Below are 19,896 nucleotides of genomic sequence, written 5' to 3' on the forward strand. Positions count from 1 at the left end.
CAGGTGATCCTCCCACCTCAGCCTTCGGAGTAGGTGGGACCACAGGTCCACGCCTTCACCCCAGGCTAATTTTTGTACCTTTTTTTTTTTTTAAGAGACGGGGTTTCACTATGTTGTCCAGGCTGGTCTCAAATTCCTGGGCTCAAGCAATTAGTCCTCCTTGGCCTCTGAAAGTGCTGGGATTACACGTGTGAGCCCCTGCGCCCAGCAATACATAAACATTTTCACTGATCATTTTCGTCATGGCATTTAGTCGGCATTGTTTCCGCAGCATGTTTATTTGGCAAACATGATTTTTTCTCCCCAAACGTGAATTCTATGGAAATGACAGTTGCATTTGGAAAATATTCCAGAAAACAGTTTTTTTGTTTGTTTAACTTTTTACTTTAAAAGGTATTCACCAGTTCATTTCAATAAACTGACTACTTAATGATATGGCAAAAAAAAAAAAAAAAACCCTTCTGAAATAGGTTTTGTTTACGGTCGCTTGGGAGACAGTGAGGACTGGTTTGAAAGTACATAGTTAACAAGGCTCAAACTCTGGAAACTAGCGGTTCTGTCCATTCCAGCTCTCCCCCTGCTTCGATTGTTTCATTTGATTAGGCTTAAATTCAAAACTTTGAATTTAGAGAAGTCTTTGAACCCTCTAGGAAGTGGGTGAGGCTTTGGTATCTGGACAGAGCAGAGTTCACCATCCAGAAGGACAGCAACACACACTCCTATCAGACGTGTTTTAAAAATAACACGTTTCTGAATCCTTTTTCTTGATTCAATTTTAGTATTTGTCATTCTCATACTTGTAAAACTCGTGAGTGTTGGTGGAAGCAGTTCCAGAAAGCTCGTGGGGTCCCCAGGTGTCATGGTCAGCTGGGGGTCTCATCCCCACCGTCCTTGCAGTGGAAGCTGGATCCAGTTCACGCTGTCGTGGGCCTGGGCCCCTCTGTGTATTTGTGGTGACCTAAAAATCTGTTTCCTTCAAAAGGCACTCCTAGAATGTATGACTAGTTTAGGAGATTCAAAGGAACATGAAACACCTCAAATTTAAAGGTTGTTTTTAGACCGCTAGAGTTCCCTGGGAGGCGACTTCCCTAGGAGGCTCGGCAGAGAGCACCTGGAGACTGCGTGGAGTGCAAGTGGGTTGTGTGTCTGTGGGTTCCTCCCTAGCAAGGCTTCCCCTCAGCCCCCTCTGGAGCTGCCTGCAGCCGAACTGGGCGGTCCTGCTTGGGTGCATCTCCCTGGCCCACAGGGGATTGTCTGTGTTGGAGGGGCTTGGTTTGGGCTGACCCAGGCCCTGTCCCGAGGTGCCACCTGCTTCTGTGGATTGCAGGGCATGGCAGCAGGTTTCCTCAGGAACGTGTGCTGGGAAGAAATCCCAGCCCTTGGGAAAGGCTGGAAGGGGCTGGGTTCCTCTCGCTCCTGGGTGTGCCGGGTGGTGTTGTCCCAGCACATGGGTCTCCTCTGGAAATAGGAGAAGCACCTGTCTGCTCTGATGGTGGTGCACAGTCCTAGCATGCTGTCTCTGCAAATGATGCACACGGCAGGCTGCACCATCAGCCGTAACCCCGGTCCAAGGAGACCTGTGACTCGCCTCCTGCAAAATGTTTCTTATCAAGCACTTACTTGGAACGGTTATTAACCCTGCTCTTTAATAATTACGGAGGTTTGTGTTTTAAGCTATATATTGATGTTCATATTTGACACTGATTTTCTTACCATTAGAGATATTTAATTAAAATTGTAAATAAGAGAGGCAAAATGAAAATAAAAGGAGAAGAATTCTAGGGAGAGATGCAGGGTGTCAGAAGTTATTTCTAAAAGTAAAGTGGATGATACTGAATTCTCTTCTGAACAATCAGCCCAGCCGGGTGATGTTCATCTGCTGGGTGAAGAGATTTAAAATGTGAAAAGCTCTTTTTTCCCCTTAGTTTCTCTTGTTTTCTTTTCTTTTTTTTTTTTGAGACAGAGTTTTGCCCTGTCACCCAGGCTGGAGTGCAATGGTGCAATCTCGGTTCACTGCAACCGCCGCCTCTCGGGTTCAAGCCATTCTCCTGCCCCAGCTTCCTGAGAAGCTGGGATTACAGGTGCCCGCCAACACGCCTGGCTAATTTTTTTATTTTTAGTGGAGATGGGGTTTCACCATGTTGGCCAGGCTGGTCTCAAGCTTCTGACCTTGTGATCTGCCCACCTTGGCCTCCCAAAGTGCTGGGATTACAGATGTGAGCTACCACCCCCAGCCTCTTGTTTTCTTATCTAACTGTGAGATGTAGATCCTATTAAAAGAAAATAAAAACCAGTGACTCAGAATTCTGATGATACTTATTTTGCCCCTTGAAAAGGCTAACTACAAGCGCAGTACAGCACAGAGGAACTTAGTCAGTGTCTCTGGCTAACATAGATCTATCTATCTATAATCTATCTATCTATCTATCTATTCTATCTATCTATCTATCTATGTATTCTATCTATCTCTTTTGATCTGGTTTTGGTTTTTCTCTTTAGAAAATGAAATGAAATATGATACCAATAATAATGAAGAGGAAGAGGGAGAACAGTTCGATTTTGACAGTGGAGATGAAGTCCCAGAAGCGGACAGACAGGCCCCCTGCGCCCCTGAGACAGGAGGTGCTGGAGCCAGTGAAGGCCCTGCACCCACAGGTGAGTGTCCAGGTGAGTCCCCAGGTGGGTCCCCAGGTGAGTTCCCAGGTGAGTCCCCAGGTGGGTCCCCAGGTGGGTCCCCAGGTGAGTCCCCAGGTGGGTCCCCAGGTGAGTTCCCAGGTGAGTCCCCAGGTGAGTCCCCAGGTGAGTCCCCTGGCGGGTTCCCAGGTGAGTCCGCAGATCACCAGCGTCAGGGTCACCTGTGCTCAGCCATCGGACTCGCCGATTTTCTCCCCATTCTACGGCCCAATTGGAACACTGTAGGGAAAGGATGATTTCTAGGAGCCAGAGAGTTATGATTTCTTCATGGTGTACCTAAAAGGACTTAATTTAAGATTGGCTAAGTTTCTTCTCTTTGTACTATTTTCCATAATTTTCAACCTTTTCACTCTACCTTTGTATTTTGCAAAGAAAAAGTATTGCTATTTCCCAATAAGAATGACCTCATCATTGTATCACTAGATTAAAAGAAATATTCAGAACATGTGGGATGAAGTAGCTGTAGAGGTTTCGCTTTCTAAGTCTGGAGGTGGGTTGGGTGCTTTCATTCGCTGACCGGAGGGACTGCTCAGGTCAGGCAGCGGTGGGAGAGCCTGCACAGTGTTACTTCCTGTGTAGCACCCGCCTCTCAGCTCGCATGGTGTTTCTTTGTGCATAGCACCAGACTCTTGGTGAGGGGAGCAGCTGCCCTCCTCCGGCAGCTTCTCCCTGACTTAGCTCATGGGATGAGCCTCCTCTAGTGACCAGGCTGCGTCTGTCTTGCCTGTGCCCAGAGGTGATGCTGGGTTCCCCAAGTGTGAGTGCTCCCTCCGAGGCCACCTGATGACCTGGGAACGTCTAGGGGTCCTGGCATGGGATGATGGTGGGAGCTCATACCTGCTTCCCACCTGCGCTCCAGGAGGGCATGCCGGCCATGCCCTTGGTGATGTGTCTGCTGACAAGTCCTTTCTGCATCCCCAGGAGGTGAGGATGGAGCTGGATCAGAAACTACCCCAGTGGTAGAGCCTACTAAGCTGGTGCTCCCGATGAAAGTCAACCCATATTCTGTCATCGACATCACACCATTCCAGGAGGACCAGCCGCCCACCCCCGTGCCCAGCGCTGAGGAGGAGAATGTGGGTCTCCATGTGCCCTGCGGGTACTTGGTGCCTGTACCCTGCGGCTATGCGGTGCCCTCCAACCTGCCCCTCCTGCTGCCCGCCTACTCCAGCCCGGTCATCATCCGCGCCACGTCCCTGGACGAAGAAGGTACTGCTACCCTCCTCTCCACGCCCCCGAAGTGGCCTGTGGTTCCCTCCTCTCCATGCCCCCAAAGTGGCCTGTGGTTCCCTCCTTTCCATGCCCCCGATGTGGCCTGTGGTTCGGTAGAGTCCGGGCCTGACCTTCCCCCCTCCTCCTCCTCTCCATGCCCCTGATGTGGCCTGTGGTTCCATAGAGTCCGGGCCTGACCTTCCCTCCTCCTCCTCTCCATGCCCCCGATGTGGCCTGTGGTTCGGTAGAGTCCGGGCCTGACCTTCTCCCCTCTTCCTCCTCTCCATGCCCCTGATGTGGCCTGTGGTTCTGTAGATTCTGGGCCTGACCTTCCCTCCTCCTCCTCTCCATGCTCCTGATGTGGCCTGTGGTTCGGTAGAGTCCGGGCCTGACCTTCTCCCCTCCTCCTCCTCTCCATGCCCCTGATGTGGCCTGTGGTTCTGTAGAGTCCGGGCCTAACCTTCCCCACTCCTCCTCCTCTCCATGCCCCCGATGTGGCCTGTGGTTCCGTAGATTCTGGGCCTGACCTTCCCTCCTCCTCCTCTCCATGCACCTGATGTGGCCTGTGGTTCGGTAGAGTCCGGGCCTGACCTTCTCCCCTCCTCCTCCTCTCCATGCCCCTGATGTGGCCTGTGGTTCGGTAGATTCTGGGCCTGACCTTCCCTCCTCCTCCTCTCCATGCACCTGATGTGGCCTGTGGTTCCGTAGAGTCCGGGCCTGACCTTCCCCCTGCCCCCGCCCAGGTCATTAGATGTTTGTTTACAGAGTTGGAAAATGAGCCCCCAGTTCATCTTCAGTGACAGGAACACCACTGAGGGAAGGCCAGGGTGTATGGTTTGGAAATTTTTGAAACAACGTCTGGTGCCAAATATGTTGCCCCCTCATGTCTGGGGTGCCTTGAACTTCACCCCGATCTCTGATTCCCCCACCAGCTGCTCACGGGAGTGTGTGCAGTTTTTGGCCTGTATGACTTACTGTGCTGGATGACAGTTACCGTTATGTATGTCCCGTGTCACCTGCTTGTCTATAGACTCTGGCTCCCTGGGGTCAAAGCGTGTGTCTCGCTGTCTTCATTCCAGGGGATGGAGGGGTGGTGGGGGTGGGAGAATTGCCTCAGGGGCTCCCTGTTTCCCACCCATGCTTTTCCTCGCTGGGGAGATGCCACAGGACCTCGGCAGAGTCCTCAGTGGAAGGTCAGGGCCACCTGGGGCAGCACAAAGGGCGCAGAATCGGCCACTGAGGACGGTGTTCCCTGTAGCCAGGACACGCTCCGAGCCAGGACTGTGGGTGCCCTCGTGGGCGCCTCGCTCACCTCCGGTCTCCGTGTCCTCAGCGCTGACAGCTCCGTTTCGAGTGTGCTTCCTCCTCCACTTAGTGAGAAGGAGTGGCCATGTGCTCTAGAAGGGGCTTGGTTGGTGGAGCCCGATCTCTGCTGTCCTTACATGGCCCTGCCATGTGTAGTCATGCACCAGCTGTGTCTGCAGAGCCCCAGGGTTCTGCTGGAAGGACAGCGTGCAGTCCGTGGCTGCTTCGACTGCAGCCCAAGGGCTGGGGCCTCCTGCCGGCCCTGCTGTAGGGCCAGGCGCCAGGGTGAGGGTAAGCACATACCCTGCCTCTGTCTTCAGGAGCGACCCAGTCGAGGCGTCTCGGCTGAAGTTTTCCTTTTTTGCCCAGATCTGTTTCTATGCTGTCTTTCCCAGGAATGCGCTGCAGGATTCCCAGGGTTCGTGGGATGTTCCTCTAATGGAAGCCCACAGCCTCTACGCCTGAGACCTGATTCTTATTCCTGTAAAGGTTTCAGTGGAAGCAACCTTCCCTTTCCAGTTAATAACAGTTGAGGAAAAAAAACTCCTTCAAGAAAAATCTCAATTTTGGATTTTGGGAACCACAGAGGTTTCAGGATAGATGGCCTCCTGTGTGTTTTCCTGTTGAAGTCGGCCAGAGTCCTGGGAACTCACCACGGTCTGCATGATCCACGCTGCTGTTGTCACTCTGTGACCGCGAGCATGAGAACCCCCTGGAAATGAGGGCGTGCAGTGTGGGATTCTTGGCTGAAGGAAAATACGTTTGTTTTAAAGTGATTTTCTTATTTTAAAATATTATTTGATTATTTAAAATAATTGCACATCATTTAAAGTAATTTATTTTTTAAATAACTTAGCATGAATTTAAAACAATTTGCTTATTTTTGTTCTGTCAACCTAGAGCCAGTAATAAAGCCTTGTTCTAATAAAGACTATTTTAAGTCCCGGAATAGAGGAGCAGGTGGTTTTCTGGTTGCGTTTTGATCATTGAATGAGGGATGTGAACGCAGACCTCCTTCCTGAGAGGTGGAAAAGCGTGGATTTGGTGTCAGGCAGGGTCCCCAGCCTGGCCCACACTTCCTGCCTGGTGGCACTGCTGGCTTTTCCGTTCCTTGCTCCGGAGCCTCCCTGGGGCGGGGCGGCCGCCTGGCTCTGCAGGGCTTCCCCGGGACGTACAGCCCAGCCAGGATCCCCAGGCCGGCGGTGGGAGGTTGCAGAGCCCTGCCTGGAGCTCCCAGCTGGCCAAACTGGGATGACCAGATTCCGTTATTTTTCCTGCCTACCGAAACCAGCTCTGAAAGACGTCCACAGGCAGGTCCTGCTCTTGTTTACGCACGGGTTGTTGTGGCCAGAAGCCTCTGGGTGCGCTGCTGCTCGGAGCTGTTTAGGCGACTCCCTGGCCAGCGTGTCTGCCTCCTTCTGACCTTGACAGACTCAGTTTGCATCTTAATTTCCCGGAAGGCGGAGGAAAGAAGAGTCTCCTGGGGTGGAGCCCTGAGAGGGCTCATGTGTGTGCTCTTGGGATGGGAGTCTGTGCTCCTGGACACCCCCGTGGGGGAGACAGTTCTCACCGTGCAGCGAGATTGCTGCTGGGCAGCACGTCCTGCCTTTGTCCCTCTGCAGAACACGAGTAAAAGCTTTTTGGCTCTTTGGGTGTTTCTTTTCCTTTTTTTCTTCCTTTTTTTTTTTTTTTTTTTGAGACATAGTCTCGCTCTGTCGCTCAGGCTGGAGTGCAGTGGCGGGATCTCGGCTCACTGCAAGCTCCGCCTCCCGGGTTCACACCGCTCTCCTGCCTCAGCCTCCCAAGTAGCTGGGACTACAGGCGCCCGCCACCACGCCCGGCTAATTTTTTGTATTTTTTTTTTAGTAGAGACAGGGTTTCACCATGTTGACCAGGATGGTCTTGATCTCTTGACCTCGTGATCTGCCCGTCTTGGCCTCCAAAAGTGCTGGGATTACAGGCATGAGCCGCCGCGCCCGGCTGGATCTTTGGGTGTTTCTTTGAGGCAGTGTAGCAGTGTGGGAAGGGCAGTTTTTGGAGCAGGCAGATTGGATTTCAGATCCTGGCCCTGCGTCTGCCCGGACACCTGCCCCTCAGGAAGGTGGCCCGGAACACTGAACCAGCAGATGCCTGTGGGATTTGCAGAGCTACCTGCAGATCCGCCCCCCCAGCCCCTCGGGCATCTCGTGTCTGTTGCTAGTCAGCATCCAGCTGTGTGGCAGCTCCTGGTGTGACCAGGGACCTGTTTTCAGGGATGAGACCTCCAAGCAGGTTACATCGAGCTCAGCTCTCTTGGACTTTGAGCCAACTGCTGCGGTTTGAAAATGGTTGAGAACTGTTGCTCATCCCAAAGATAAATTCCCTTTAGAAAGCGTTTCATGGACAGCTGCCAGCGTGGCGATGAGCAGCAGCCGCTGAGTGCTGCTGGCTCTCCTTCCCCACATCATTCTTGGTGCTACGCGGCTGGGCGGTGGCAGATTCGTCAAGGGACCACGTGGCCCGCACCCACGCAGCCCGCACCCACACAGTACAGCCATCACAGATTCTGGCCAGCTCCTGCCCAGGAGCCCTCCGAGGTTGGAGGGTCTGCTTCTTCTGCACTGGCGTCTCACGCTGTCCTTTGATGGTCTAAGTTCGTACCCCACCTGCGTGGAATGTTTGGGAAACCTGCACTGCGGCTTTGCTCACGGCTCACCGTTCACCCTGGAGAGCCACAGACGGGCAGGAAGGAATTGCCAGGCGGGTCGGACTGCGCGTATATTTGTGTGTGGAGGGATGTGAGCGTGTGCGAGTGAAAGCTGGTGTCACATGTCACAAGCGTAACTACTCCTCTCTTGAACATCTTTTGAGTGTGCCAGGCGGATGCCCCTTCAGGCCAGTCACAGCCGTGGCTCCCATGGACACGTGGAGTGGGAGAGAACATCCCGTTTCTTTCTAACTGTAGCCTGATGCATTTGGGTGCCAGTGCAGTTTATTTCTGGCTGTTTCACAAGCCCTCGGTAGATCACATTTTATTAGATTCCAGTCTTGAATACATTTTATCTAAGAGCTAAAAATTTTTAAATTTATTAATCACCCTTACGCTAAGATAAGCCTCTGATTGATAGGAAAGTGTGAAACCATTTTTAAGGGTAAAAACATCAACTTCATGAGCATTTTTGTCAGGTGTAAAGCAGCATCACATATTTTCTTTCCCAGCAGAAACGGCAGAAGTCACAGAAGATCGCCAGCCCAATTCTCTGAGTTCCGAGGAGCCTCCAACCAGGTATCTGCTTCCGTCTTCCCACACCTGCCGAATTCCCGCCTTTCTCCTGAGGAGCTGGACATGGGGATCCTGGCGTGCGTCCCTGCCCGCCATCCTCAGCTCTGCGCAGCGGGAGCTGTCCCAGCCCCACCTCCTGCCTCGGGTCCCTCCCAGGCGAGTGTCCCCTGGAAATGTAGGGTCAGGACGAGTGGAGTGAGGGCCTGATAACTGGGTCTGATTTCAGGCGTCCGGGTGTGTCCAGGCTCGGCCCTTGTCACGGCCCTGCTGTTGCTTTCCCTCATTTGCTTTTCTCCTTTCTATCATGAAGGCGGCCTTTGCAGGGTAAAGCATCCCCCGTGAAACCCCCTGCAGGCGGGTGGGGTATCTGGGGAGCAGCAGCCACTAGAGCAGTGCTCTTGCCCCAGTTTAAACAGAGTTGTGCCACCAGGTAGGTCCAGCCACGGTTCTCCATTAGAAATTGCAGATTTTATGTAAAATTAAAAATTAATGGTGGCGTGTTATCACTGGTGATCTAAAATGTATTTTGAAAAATATGTGCATTGAAAATAGGAATTATTTTGAAGAAAATGAATATAGAATGTAGTGTGAGGAAAACCTTAAATGATCTTCAAAAGGATGAAATTTTTCAAACATGGAAATAGTTATGAATAGTTTAAAATAGTGTTTCTATTTGATTCAGATTTTCTTTTACCTTTTTAGGTAACTTTTTGTTTTGATATTATTTTAAACTTTAAAAGTGCAAGAGTGCTCCTTGGTGATGTGATAAGTTCTCAGAGCAGGGGGCTGCATCCTAATTTCACAGGTGCACAGCACAGCACACAAGGCAACCCCAGCACCCATGAGGCCATCATCAGGACATGGGGCATCCCCCAGCACCGAGGGGGCCGTCACCAGGACACAGGGCATCCCCCAGCACCCATGAGGCCATCACCAGGACACGGGGCATCCCTCAGCACCCAGGGGGCCGTCACCAGGACATGGGGCATCCCCCAGCACCCAGGGGGCCATCACCAGGGCATGGGGCATCCCCCAGCACCCATGAGGCCGTCACCAGGACACGGGGCATCCCCCAGCACCCATGAGGCCATCACCAGGACATGGGGCATCCCCCAGCACCCAGGGGGCCATCACCAGGGCATGGGGCATCCCCCAGCACCCATGAGGCCGTCACCAGGACACGGGGCATCCCCCAGCACCCATGAGGCCATCACCAGGGCATGGGGCATCCCCCAGCACCCAGGGGGCCATCACCAGGACACGGGGCATCCCCCAGCACCCATGAGGCCATCACCAGGACACGGGGCATCCCCTGGCACCCAGGGGACCGTCACCAGGACACAGGGCATCCCCCAGCACCCAGGGGGCCATCACCAGGGCATGGGGAATCCCGCAGCACCCACAGGGCTGTCACCAGGACACGGGCTCTCTTCCCTCATCCTCAAGGTCCTGCAGGTACCTTGCGGCCTGTTAGAGCTTTTGCTTGAGAAGTCGTCATCGTGGGGTGCTCTGCACGGATTATCACGTAATTCCCTGTTAGTGACCCTTCTCATAGGAACATTTTCCGAGGCCTTCCATACACACCTCTGGGTGCTCACCCTGCTTCCAGTCTTGGCCTTCCCAGCAGTGTCTCTGCACTGCCACTGGGCTCATCCTTGCACAGTTCCCCACGGGACGCGGTGTCGGGAGGACTGATCCCTGCTGCGTCTCATTTGTCAGCAGTGGTGCCTCCCATGGGGCGATGCTTGGTGTGTGCGGTGAGTCTGACCTCATCATCCTTCCGAGCGGAGCATTCCCACAGCTTCCCATTGCCAAGGATGACACCGCAGTCCCTGTGTGTGTGGGACTCTGGTGGCCCATGTGACCACCCGCTGGAAGCAGAGCACCGTGGTTTATGCTGGGTGGCCTTGCATCTCTTTCTCCTACTGACCTGCTCCTGGACATGGAGACGGCCCGTTGTCCGCTGGCATCTCTACCACCCAGCGTCGTGAGCAGGGCCTAAGAGGTCCTCAAAGGGGTGGCTGAAAAACCAGAAGACAGTTCAGGCCTTCTAGGGCAAGGACCGTATTGCGGCTATATTTCCCTTGCCCATGTTCTGCGCCGTGCGTAGGCCAAACATCTGGAGTACTTATTTACAGAGTTATGAGTGAAAGCTTGAACTGGGTATGTCCTATAATAATAGCTGGGAAAATATGTGATTTCCTGTATAGTAACATATATATATATTCTGACACACACACACACACTATGCAGGGCAGGTGGCATCCTAGTGACTGGGCTGTGCCTGGATATTCTGACTTTATGGTTTGTTTTCTTTAAGTGAAGATCACGTCGGTCGAGAGGACAGCGCACTTGCCCGCTGGGCCGCAGACCCGGCCAACACAGCCTGGATGGAGAGTAAGTTCCCCGGCTGCCCACAGCCAGAATCCTCACCATGCTCCACAGACGTCACTGCGGCGGGGCCGGGTCCCTGAGTCTCAGGTCCCATCAGATCTAAAACTCTAAAAAGATGTTTATTTACTGAAAATAGTAACATGGGCTGACTATGCAGAAGTTTCCTGGGGTTCCCTGAAGCTGTCACTTCCCGTGAGGCCACCCCAGCTCTCCACGTCCACGCACTCACTCTTCCTGGTCGTTTCTTTCTAGCACAGGCTTTATTATTATGGTAACAGTGAGATATGTGGGGAACAGAAACTCTGACCTGCAGCCATGGTTGGCCACCACCCAGACGCCCACCCTGCCCTTGCCTGTGATTCCCAGGGAGATGCAGTGTCTGGCACCCGTTTTGAAGAGGGGGCGGGTGGGCCTCCCTTTTTTTTTTTTCTATACACACTTTATTTTACATAACTTGGTGTTTTCTTTTATCGAATCGTACAAATTTAAATGGGGATTCCCGAATAAATCTTTTGTTAATTTACCTTTGGCAGAAACAACAGATTCCAAAACATTTAGTAGCCTCTTATTTATTTGTAACTTAAAAATAAGTTCTGTAGCGTATTTTTCCAAAACAATAGCCTGAAGCAAATGTGCTTGAAAAGCTAATTGGTAATGATCTGATTAATATCATAGCTTATTTAAGAGAACTATTACTTAAAGGACAGACTAGACATGTATTTTGACAAAAACACAGTTTTTGGTCACGTGAATGATTCGTGTTCAGATTTCAAAAACAGGAAACATCCAAAAGTGCATCATTTTATTTATAATCTCACTCCTTGAAATGAGAGCAGTCTGCAATGTAAACAGAGCAAAGAATTCCAAACTCTATTTTTATGTACATTTAAACCTGTAGGATTATGTCCCGTCTCTGTGTGGATTAAAGCGAGTGCATTTCCAACACGCGGCTCCAGCTTCCGTACAATTCAGAGTAAACCTAAAGCCATTCTTTCTCCCTTTAAGTTGGCTGAGCCAGCCCCTCTCCAGGTGGCCAGATCTGCAGTCCCACCTGCGGCTTCAAAGGCTGAAAGATTTTTAGCTAGATTTACTTGTTTTTTTGATTTTTAAAGGAAAAGCAAAGTTTACTTTCCTGATTATGCCTCTCATTATGCACTGGCTCACTAATTTCTATGTAACTATTTTATATGATCAACTTACAAGGTAGAACCATCTTAGTTACCTCCTGATTATTAAACTGTCTCCTGGAAGTTTTCATTCTTGTTTCAGTTATGACGTTGTTAAAACAAAGATCTTAGTGTGATTAGATGATTCCGCTGTGTGCCTATTAAAGCAGGATCGTTACAGGGTTAAATTATTGTCTTGGCTGTTTGCTAACAATTTTATTTCCGAAGTAAAATTTGTCTGATTTTTTTCTCATTACTCATTTTTATTACCCAGATGACAGTGAATTGGAATAACTATATTTGGAAATATGATCTCTAAACTAGCAGTCCCTGAATATTATCTAAGAGGAGTAGAAATCTTTACTGTGGTTGCAGATAGTAAATGCTATTAAAAGAAAGAGCATCTGTAATACTGGAGCTTGACAACAGCAGCAGATAGGGAATTTTCCTGAATTTTTATTTCCTGCTAGTGTGGGGACAGGAGTGGTGGCTGGATGTCAGGGGAGAGTTCGGGTTTGTTGGTCTCATTTTCTTATGTGGCTGAGGAAGCGCTTGTCTGTACGTTTTTGATGCAGTCATATGTCGTAGTTTGGACGTTCTCTTGCAGGGAGGGCACCGCTAGTCAATGAGTGGAACCTCGATTTAAAGGTCTTTTTATGAAACAGATTTTCATGTGAAGCGTGTAACTCTTACAGATATTTGAGTAAACCTCAGGCTCATTGTTGGTGTCCTGTGTGGTCATCTCATACAGCACGGTTTTGCTTACAGAACTTCCATTCTTTTTTTGAAATGGTTTCACTTTCACAGAACCCCAGTGTTGCACGTGATACAGATTGAGAAACACTGTCCTATATGTTTAGCATTTTGATACTTGCTACTACTTTTTACTTTCAGTGGCACAAAATTATGGTGTCATTGGTTTATTTGGATGGTTTTCCATTGTATCCAGCACTGATGGGCTCTTTTCTTATTTCTGGAAGTCTGTGTGCCACCGCTGTATTTTTTTGTGCGTCAGAACGTTAACTTCATAAGCTTAAAATACTCGTCAGAGAGCCATATAGAAATGTGTAATTGAACACAAAATCATAGAATAAGTTTGACCTGGAAACCATAGAACTCCTTCCTAGTAACATTTTACAACTAGTCCATTTAAAGAGACATCCTTCATTCCCAATAAATTATTCTGCCCTAAAAATAATGCTTACGCTTTGGTAAGGTGCTGTTAGCTACCTTACAGCCCTCATTGTCTACTAGTTGGGACAAAGAACGAAAAAGTAAAAAATAAAAAAAAAACTACCCTATAAACCAACTTTTTGAATAATCATGACATCATCGGCGACTGTGGCCCTGTAAAATTTAAATTGCACTAGGTTTATGTTGGTCACTGTTTAAAGTGTTTCTCCCCGTTTATTCCAGATCCAGAAGAAGCAATTTACGATGACGTTCCAAGGGAAAACTCAGACTCTGAACCAGGTTTGATTTTGTCTGGAATTGATTTGAGGAGATTCAGCTCAGCAGCCTTTCCCTCTGGATGCCAAAGTGACTATTTAGTGGACGGCCCAGACGTTTTCTGTATTCATGTTTTGTATGTTGCTTCTAGAATGGCTTATTGATGTGTGGTGGAATATTGGTGTTTGTGCACATATGTGTGTGTGCTTATAACCCTTGAAATAGGGCAGTTTAATCTTACTTATCCCAAGCAAACAGAGGAGTTAAAGGTACAGAAAATGCCGGCAAAGAGGTAGGAAACACGGCGGCTGAGAAGCAGCAATGGATATCGAATAAATGACATCAATGAGAAAGTAGAGAGAATCAGGCAAAGGTAATAGTCAAAGAAATAACTAAGAATTCTCTACAATTAAAGAAAAACATAAATTCTCAGATTTCAGAAATAGAGATTGAAAGCAAGATGAATTACACGTTGATCCATACCTAGGCCAATACAATGGAGACCGCAGAGCACCAAGCTCAGGGTGAATCTCCTGAGAGCAACTGGAGAGAAAACATGGCTGCCTACAAAGGAACCGCTATTCGACTTACCCACAGGCTGGGGGCGGGTTCTCAAAGCGAAGAAGGACGTGGCTCTTTTAGCCTGAGCGGCCACGTCCAGCAAAGTACAGTCCTTTAAAAAGGGAGATGGGCCGCATGAGGCAGAGCGGGGGAACTTGCTGCCCATAGAACCTAAGGAAATAGTTAATGATGCACTGGCTGCAGGGAAGAGCACACTGAACCACGAAGAAGGTGACGGGAGGCAGGAGGGAGTGGGGAGGCAGGAGGGAGTGGGGAGCCCGGAGGGAGTGGGGAGCCCGGGAAGTGTCGGGCGTGTGGAGCGTCGATACCAGCACCGCTCAAGGCAGCGCTGATAGTGCCGGTTGAGTTTAAGATGGAGCCGGAACCCCCGCCAGTGCCGACTGAAGGGGAGGGTGACCGTTCATGCCGTGTGTTCTGAAGTTCTGAAGTCGGCATTTTTCAGGGGGAGGATCTTATTACCGATTTTTTTTTTTTGCTATGGATTGGTCCAGTTTGCGCTTTATGGGTAACTGCTAAGAAAATAGGAATAGATTATTTAACTTTGAAACCAGTAGTGCAAAAACCAATCTGGTAAATGCAAGAAAATATAAAATAAGAAAGCTTTGCAAATCATATGAGAAAAGACTGCAAAATAAGTACAAACATATTGGTACGCATAGTAAAGTGCATCCTATTGCCAGTAAAAGAAATCCTCAGATTGGATAAAATAGCAAAGCTAGCCATAAATTCTTGTGAGAGATACATAAGAGTACAGAAGATTTGTAAGTAAATGGATGGAAAAAGAAATATAATGCAAATTCTAACCAAAGTATTGTCAGTATAACTATAATAATACACTAAATGTTAAGCCATAAGCAAGGAATAATTCATGAGGAAGATATATAACAGTTCTAAACTTATATGCACCTAACAGCATAGCCTTAAGATATATAAGCAAAATATAACAAGGCTTAATCAGAAATATGTAAATACGCTGTTGGGGTGAGAGATATTAAGAAAACTGTCTCTGCTATTGACAGATCCTGGACATAAAATCAGTAAACTGGCCAGGCATGGTCGCTCACGCCTGTCATCCCAACACTTTGGGAGGCCAAGGTGGATGGATCACTTGAGGTCGGGAGTTCAAGACCAGCCTGGCCAACATGGTGAAACCCCATCTCTACTAAAAATACAAAAATTAGACAGGCGTGGTGGCGGGCGCCTGTAATCCCAGCTACTTGGGAGGCTGAGGCAGGAGAATCGCTTGAACCCAGGAAGCGGAGGCTGCAGTGAGCCGAGATTGTGCCACTGATCTCCAGCCTGGGAAATGAGTGAAAACTCTGTCTCAAAAAAAAAAAAAACAAACAGTAAACCATAAAAGACTAGAACAGCAATGTAGTATGATTGACTTGAAGGTCATATACAGATCCTTGAAGCAAGTAGTTCCAGAATATGTATTTTTTTAAACATATGAAATATTTAAAAAAATTATATAGTATGCCTCAAAACAAATATTAACAAATGCCAAAGAATGGATGTTCAGACCTTATTTCCTCATAATAACTGAATAAAATCAGTAAAAAAAAATCAACAGAAACATTTAGAAATTAAAAATGATATACTACTCTGTAACTAATGGTCAAAAATAAAAACAAAATGGAAACGAAAATATTTTGACTTGAATAATAATAAAAACATTACATAAACTATATGGGATAGATTTTAAAGTCTAAGGAATTATAGACATAATGGCATATGTTAATAAAACAGAATGGGCGCGGTGGCTCACACCTCTAATCCCAGCACTTTGGGAGGCCGAGCCGGGTGGATCATGAGGTCAGGAGTTCAAGACCAGCCTGGCCAAGATGGTGATACCCCATCTCTACTAAAAGTGCAAAAATTAGCCAGGCATGATGGTAGGCACCTGTAATCCCAGCTACTGGGGAGGCTGAGACAGAGAATTGCTTGAACCCGGGAGGTGGAGGTTGCAGTGAGCCGAGGTCGCACCACTACACTCCAGCTTGGGCAACAGAGCGAGACTCCCTCTGAAAAAACAAAACAAAACAAACAAACAACAGAGAACAGTGAACTGAGTATCCAGCCAGCTGCACGAAAGAGCAGCAGAGTCAAAGGAAGTGGCAGGAAAAAAATAATGGGCAAGGCAAAAATGATGAAATAAAAATCCAGGAAGCAACATAAAGTATTAACAAAACCAAAGGTGGGTTCTTTAAAAATAGTACAAAAATAGACAAGCCTCTGGTTATATTAAGATGACACAGAGAAAGAGGGGAGAGGGATGGAAGAAGGAAGGAAGGAAAAAGTTGATCAAGAGGATGTAACTGCAGTGGAAATTTGTAAAAACCATAAGAGGATGCTGTAAATAACTTTTTATCAAAAAGATGAAATTAAAAATTGCCTTGAAGAATCAACTATACCCAAAATAAAAACCATGAATAAACCTATAATGATCCAACATAATGAATGGTTTGCTTAACTACTGTGCAGAACAGCCCACCAGGCTCAGATGTTTTTATGCTGGGGTTTACTGAGCCTTCAGGGAGCAGACAAACCCCTCAGTCGCATGCACTGTTCCAGTGAATAGCAGAAGCAAGGATGAGGTGTGAATTAGTTTATAATGTTAGCAGAAACTTGTAAACTCCCTCACCTGCGAAGGTTGATGCTACATTTCCTTCCAGAAATGTCAGGAAGTTGAATCCAGCATGACCCTAACAAGTAAGCAAGAGCCTGTTTTAACCTTTTACATTCATGGCAGCAGTTCAAGGATCCTTTGAGAAGCTCTTGTAACACGATTTCCCCAAATTGATGGACATAAACCCATATGCTTATCTCAGCATGTGTTTGAAAAGCAGTTGCTGAGATTCAGTGACCATCCAACATTAAAAACTCCTGATAGAAGGAAACTCACTTAGCTGAATTAAGGACGTGTTCTTAAAATCTACCGCCAACGTAATGGGGAGGAGCTCACGGCGTTTGTTAATTTATTCATTCCCCAAATATGTTTTGGGCAGTTACATACCGAATACTAGATGGAGGTGTGCCTGCTGTCATGGAGACAGGGTGATTTCATCCTGTTGATCAGGAAAACTCCTAGGTGCTTGCAGGTAAATGTGCTCCAAATAAAGTGAGGACCAAAGGTTAGTTGCTGTAAAAACAAGTTTGAAATGCATTTTGGGGTAATTTATCCGGCCGCTTCGGGCATTCCTCGTGGAAGGCGTGGTCTGCTGACTCAGAACCCAGCACACTGTGGGAGTCCAGCCGTCGGCCCCCTGCCGTGTGGCGAGGCCCAGTGTGTCCCCTTTGTAAGGACAGCACAAGCAGGAGTTAATGGACCGGCCATCCATAGCGGTGGTGGGGCAGGGAGCCAGTTTCCGAAAGAAACTCACGCCGCGGCAGGAGGGCCCTGTGGGATGCTCTGTGCAGAGCTGTTGTGAGGAGCGGGAGACCGGAAAGCCTGGTGGCTGCAGGAGGGCACCGTGCAGAAGTATCCAGTAAACCACCCACAGCACGGCAGCAGAAAAACGAGGAAATTATATGTGTGTATGTTTATAAGAACTCAGAAGCCATGGTGAGCAAAAAGCAAAAGCAAGAGGAGAAAGTGACAGTGTGCTGGCATCAAGTTGCATTGAGAGGAGCCCGCGGGGTAGTGCACCCGCATTTCCTCGTTGCCTTGAGAGGTGCCGCGGGGTAGTGCACCCGCATTTCCTCGTTGCGTTGAGAGGTGCCCGCGGGTTAGTGCACCCGCATTTCCTCGTTGCGTTGAGAGGCGCCCGCGGGGTAGTGCACCCGCATTTCCTCGTTGCGTTGAGAGGCGCCCGCGGGGTAGTGCACCCGCATTTCCTCGTTGCTTTGAGAGGCGCCTGCGGGGTAGTGCACCCGCATTTCCTCGTTGCCTTGAGAGGTGCCGCGGGGTAGTGCACCCGCATTTCCTCGTTGCCTTGAGAGGTGCCGCGGGGTAGTGCACCCGCATTTCCTCGTTGCCTTGAGAGGCGCTGCGGGGTAGTGCACCCGCATTTCCTCGTTGCCTTGAGAGGTGCCGCGGGGTAGTGCACCCGCATTTCCTCGTTGTGTTGAGAGGCGCCCGCGGGGTACTGCACCCGCATTTCCTCGTTGCGTTGAGAGGTGCCCGCGGGGTAGTGCACCTGCATTTCCTCGTTGCGTTGAGAGGCGCCCGCGTGGTAGTGCACCCGCATTTCCTAGTTTCCTTGAGAGGTGCCGCGGGGTAGTGCACCCGCATTTCCTAGTTGCCTTGAGAGGTGCCGCGGGGTAGTGCACCCACATTTCCTCACTCGTTTAGAGTTCGGGGCTCTCAGAACACAGGGAGAATATGGGAGAATTCCTTACTAGATGTTACAGAGGCCACACAGGGCCACTTTTTTCTTTTTTTTTTTTATTGTGTCAGGTATACGTAAATATTCCTTTCAGTCAGTTCAGCACGTAGGATTGAGTGGCATTAGGTACGCTCACTGTACAGCCAATGCCTCCATAGGCCACTTTTTAAATACGCGGGGCTAAGGGCCAACGACAAGATTGTCATCAAGGACAATAAGTCAATGGCGCTGCCTGGTCAGTGGCTTGGTCAGAAAACAAATGCCAGGGTGACTGGATTTAACGTCCAGTTTTAGAACCACAAATCTGCGAGCCCAGGCATTCAAGAGGACGTGAGTAATTCACTGAATTGATGGTTAGCAAGACCCTTCAAAGTCCTTGGAAGTTCCGTGTTTGCTGGGGGCCACAACAGCAATTGCGTTTCTAAAACATTGAAAACCACCCATTTTTCATACATCTGAATAGCCTGAGTTGTAACAGAGCTAAGGTAAAGGCGTCCAAACGTGCCTGATCCTGTGGCTGGGTCCCAGGAGCCTTAACAAGGCATTGAGAGAGCTAGATTGATTGATTAGACTCTTGCCAACTGCTGTGTGGAATACAGAAAATGCAGCTCCAGCTCTCAAAGGGCTGAAAATCTAATTGAGGTGAAAAAGGTAACATGTATGAAAACCATGTCTTTGTAGACTTGTTTTGTATAGACCAGAAAAGTTGGAAGTCCAGAGATGGATGCAAGGAAGTAGGGGATGGAGTTTCCTTATAACCTCTGGAGGGACAGTCCAGATACATACCGGGGTGTGTAGGGGGTGGAGGTTCTAAGACAGTCTGGAGGAACAGTGCAGACACACACGGGGCCGTGTAGGGGATGGAGGTTCTAAGACAGTGTGGAGGGAGAGTACAGACACACACCAGGGCGTGTAGGGGGTGGAGCTTCTAAGACAGGCTGGAGGAACAGTGCAGACACACACTGGGGAGCGTAGGGGTGCTTTTCTCTGAGTCCCCTAGTACATGGTATAGGCTGTAGCCCCTCCGCTCTTGGGCACGTGGGTAGGCTCTCAGGATGACTCTTGGCTTTTGGGCATGTGGGTGAGCTCTCAGGATGATGCCCAGCCCCAAATTTCAGGCAATTGTGCAAGGACTTGACCCATTCACCCGCTGAGCTGAGTTGCTGAGACTGCCGGATGCCCGGGTGGTGATCGTTGTCCGTGGCACACAGAACGCGCTGCAGCTTCTGCAAAGTGAGCTCATTTCACGCATTTTATGGCTTTGCCAGGCTGCTGTTGACCTGCCAGAACTTTTAATCAGACATTTGGAGGACCTGTTTTGTAGTCAGTGGAGAAATATTACAAGGATAGGGTAATTTGAAATATCTAAGGATTGTAAGTGACAAGTTCATGTCTAATTTTGCATTTCCAGTGAAAGCAAGTGTTGGCTTTGAATGTTACTTATGTGCTGAGATGTATATATTCCTCAGTGCTTAATTACTAAGGATTTTTAAGGCCAAGTTTT

General features: G+C 48.9%; 1 protein-coding gene across 10 annotated transcripts in view; it reads left to right on the plus strand.

The window, feature by feature from the left end:
• Positions 1-19,896, plus strand: part of ARHGEF10 (Rho guanine nucleotide exchange factor 10) — a 146,659-nt gene that overhangs the window by 39,725 nt on the left and 87,038 nt on the right. For 5 of the 10 annotated variants that reach the window (XM_016959044.4, XM_054656505.2, XM_063816112.1 and 2 more), the window contains 5 exons: positions 2,500-2,655; positions 3,616-3,903; positions 8,413-8,476; positions 10,794-10,870; positions 13,450-13,506. In XM_016959044.4, coding sequence (XP_016814533.4) covers positions 2,500-2,655; positions 3,616-3,903; positions 8,413-8,476; positions 10,794-10,870; positions 13,450-13,506 — 642 coding nt within the window. Of the gene's footprint in view, positions 1-2,499; positions 2,668-3,615; positions 3,904-8,409; positions 8,477-10,793; positions 10,871-13,449; positions 13,507-19,896 lie in introns of all 10 variants that reach the window. The other 5 variants (XM_016959043.4, XM_016959045.4, XM_016959048.4 and 2 more) reach the window with 3 other exon arrangements.

The sequence above is a fragment of the Pan troglodytes genome, chromosome 7 (genome assembly GCF_028858775.2).
Source record: "Pan troglodytes isolate AG18354 chromosome 7, NHGRI_mPanTro3-v2.0_pri, whole genome shotgun sequence".
NCBI classification, from domain to species: domain Eukaryota; kingdom Metazoa; phylum Chordata; class Mammalia; order Primates; family Hominidae; genus Pan; species Pan troglodytes.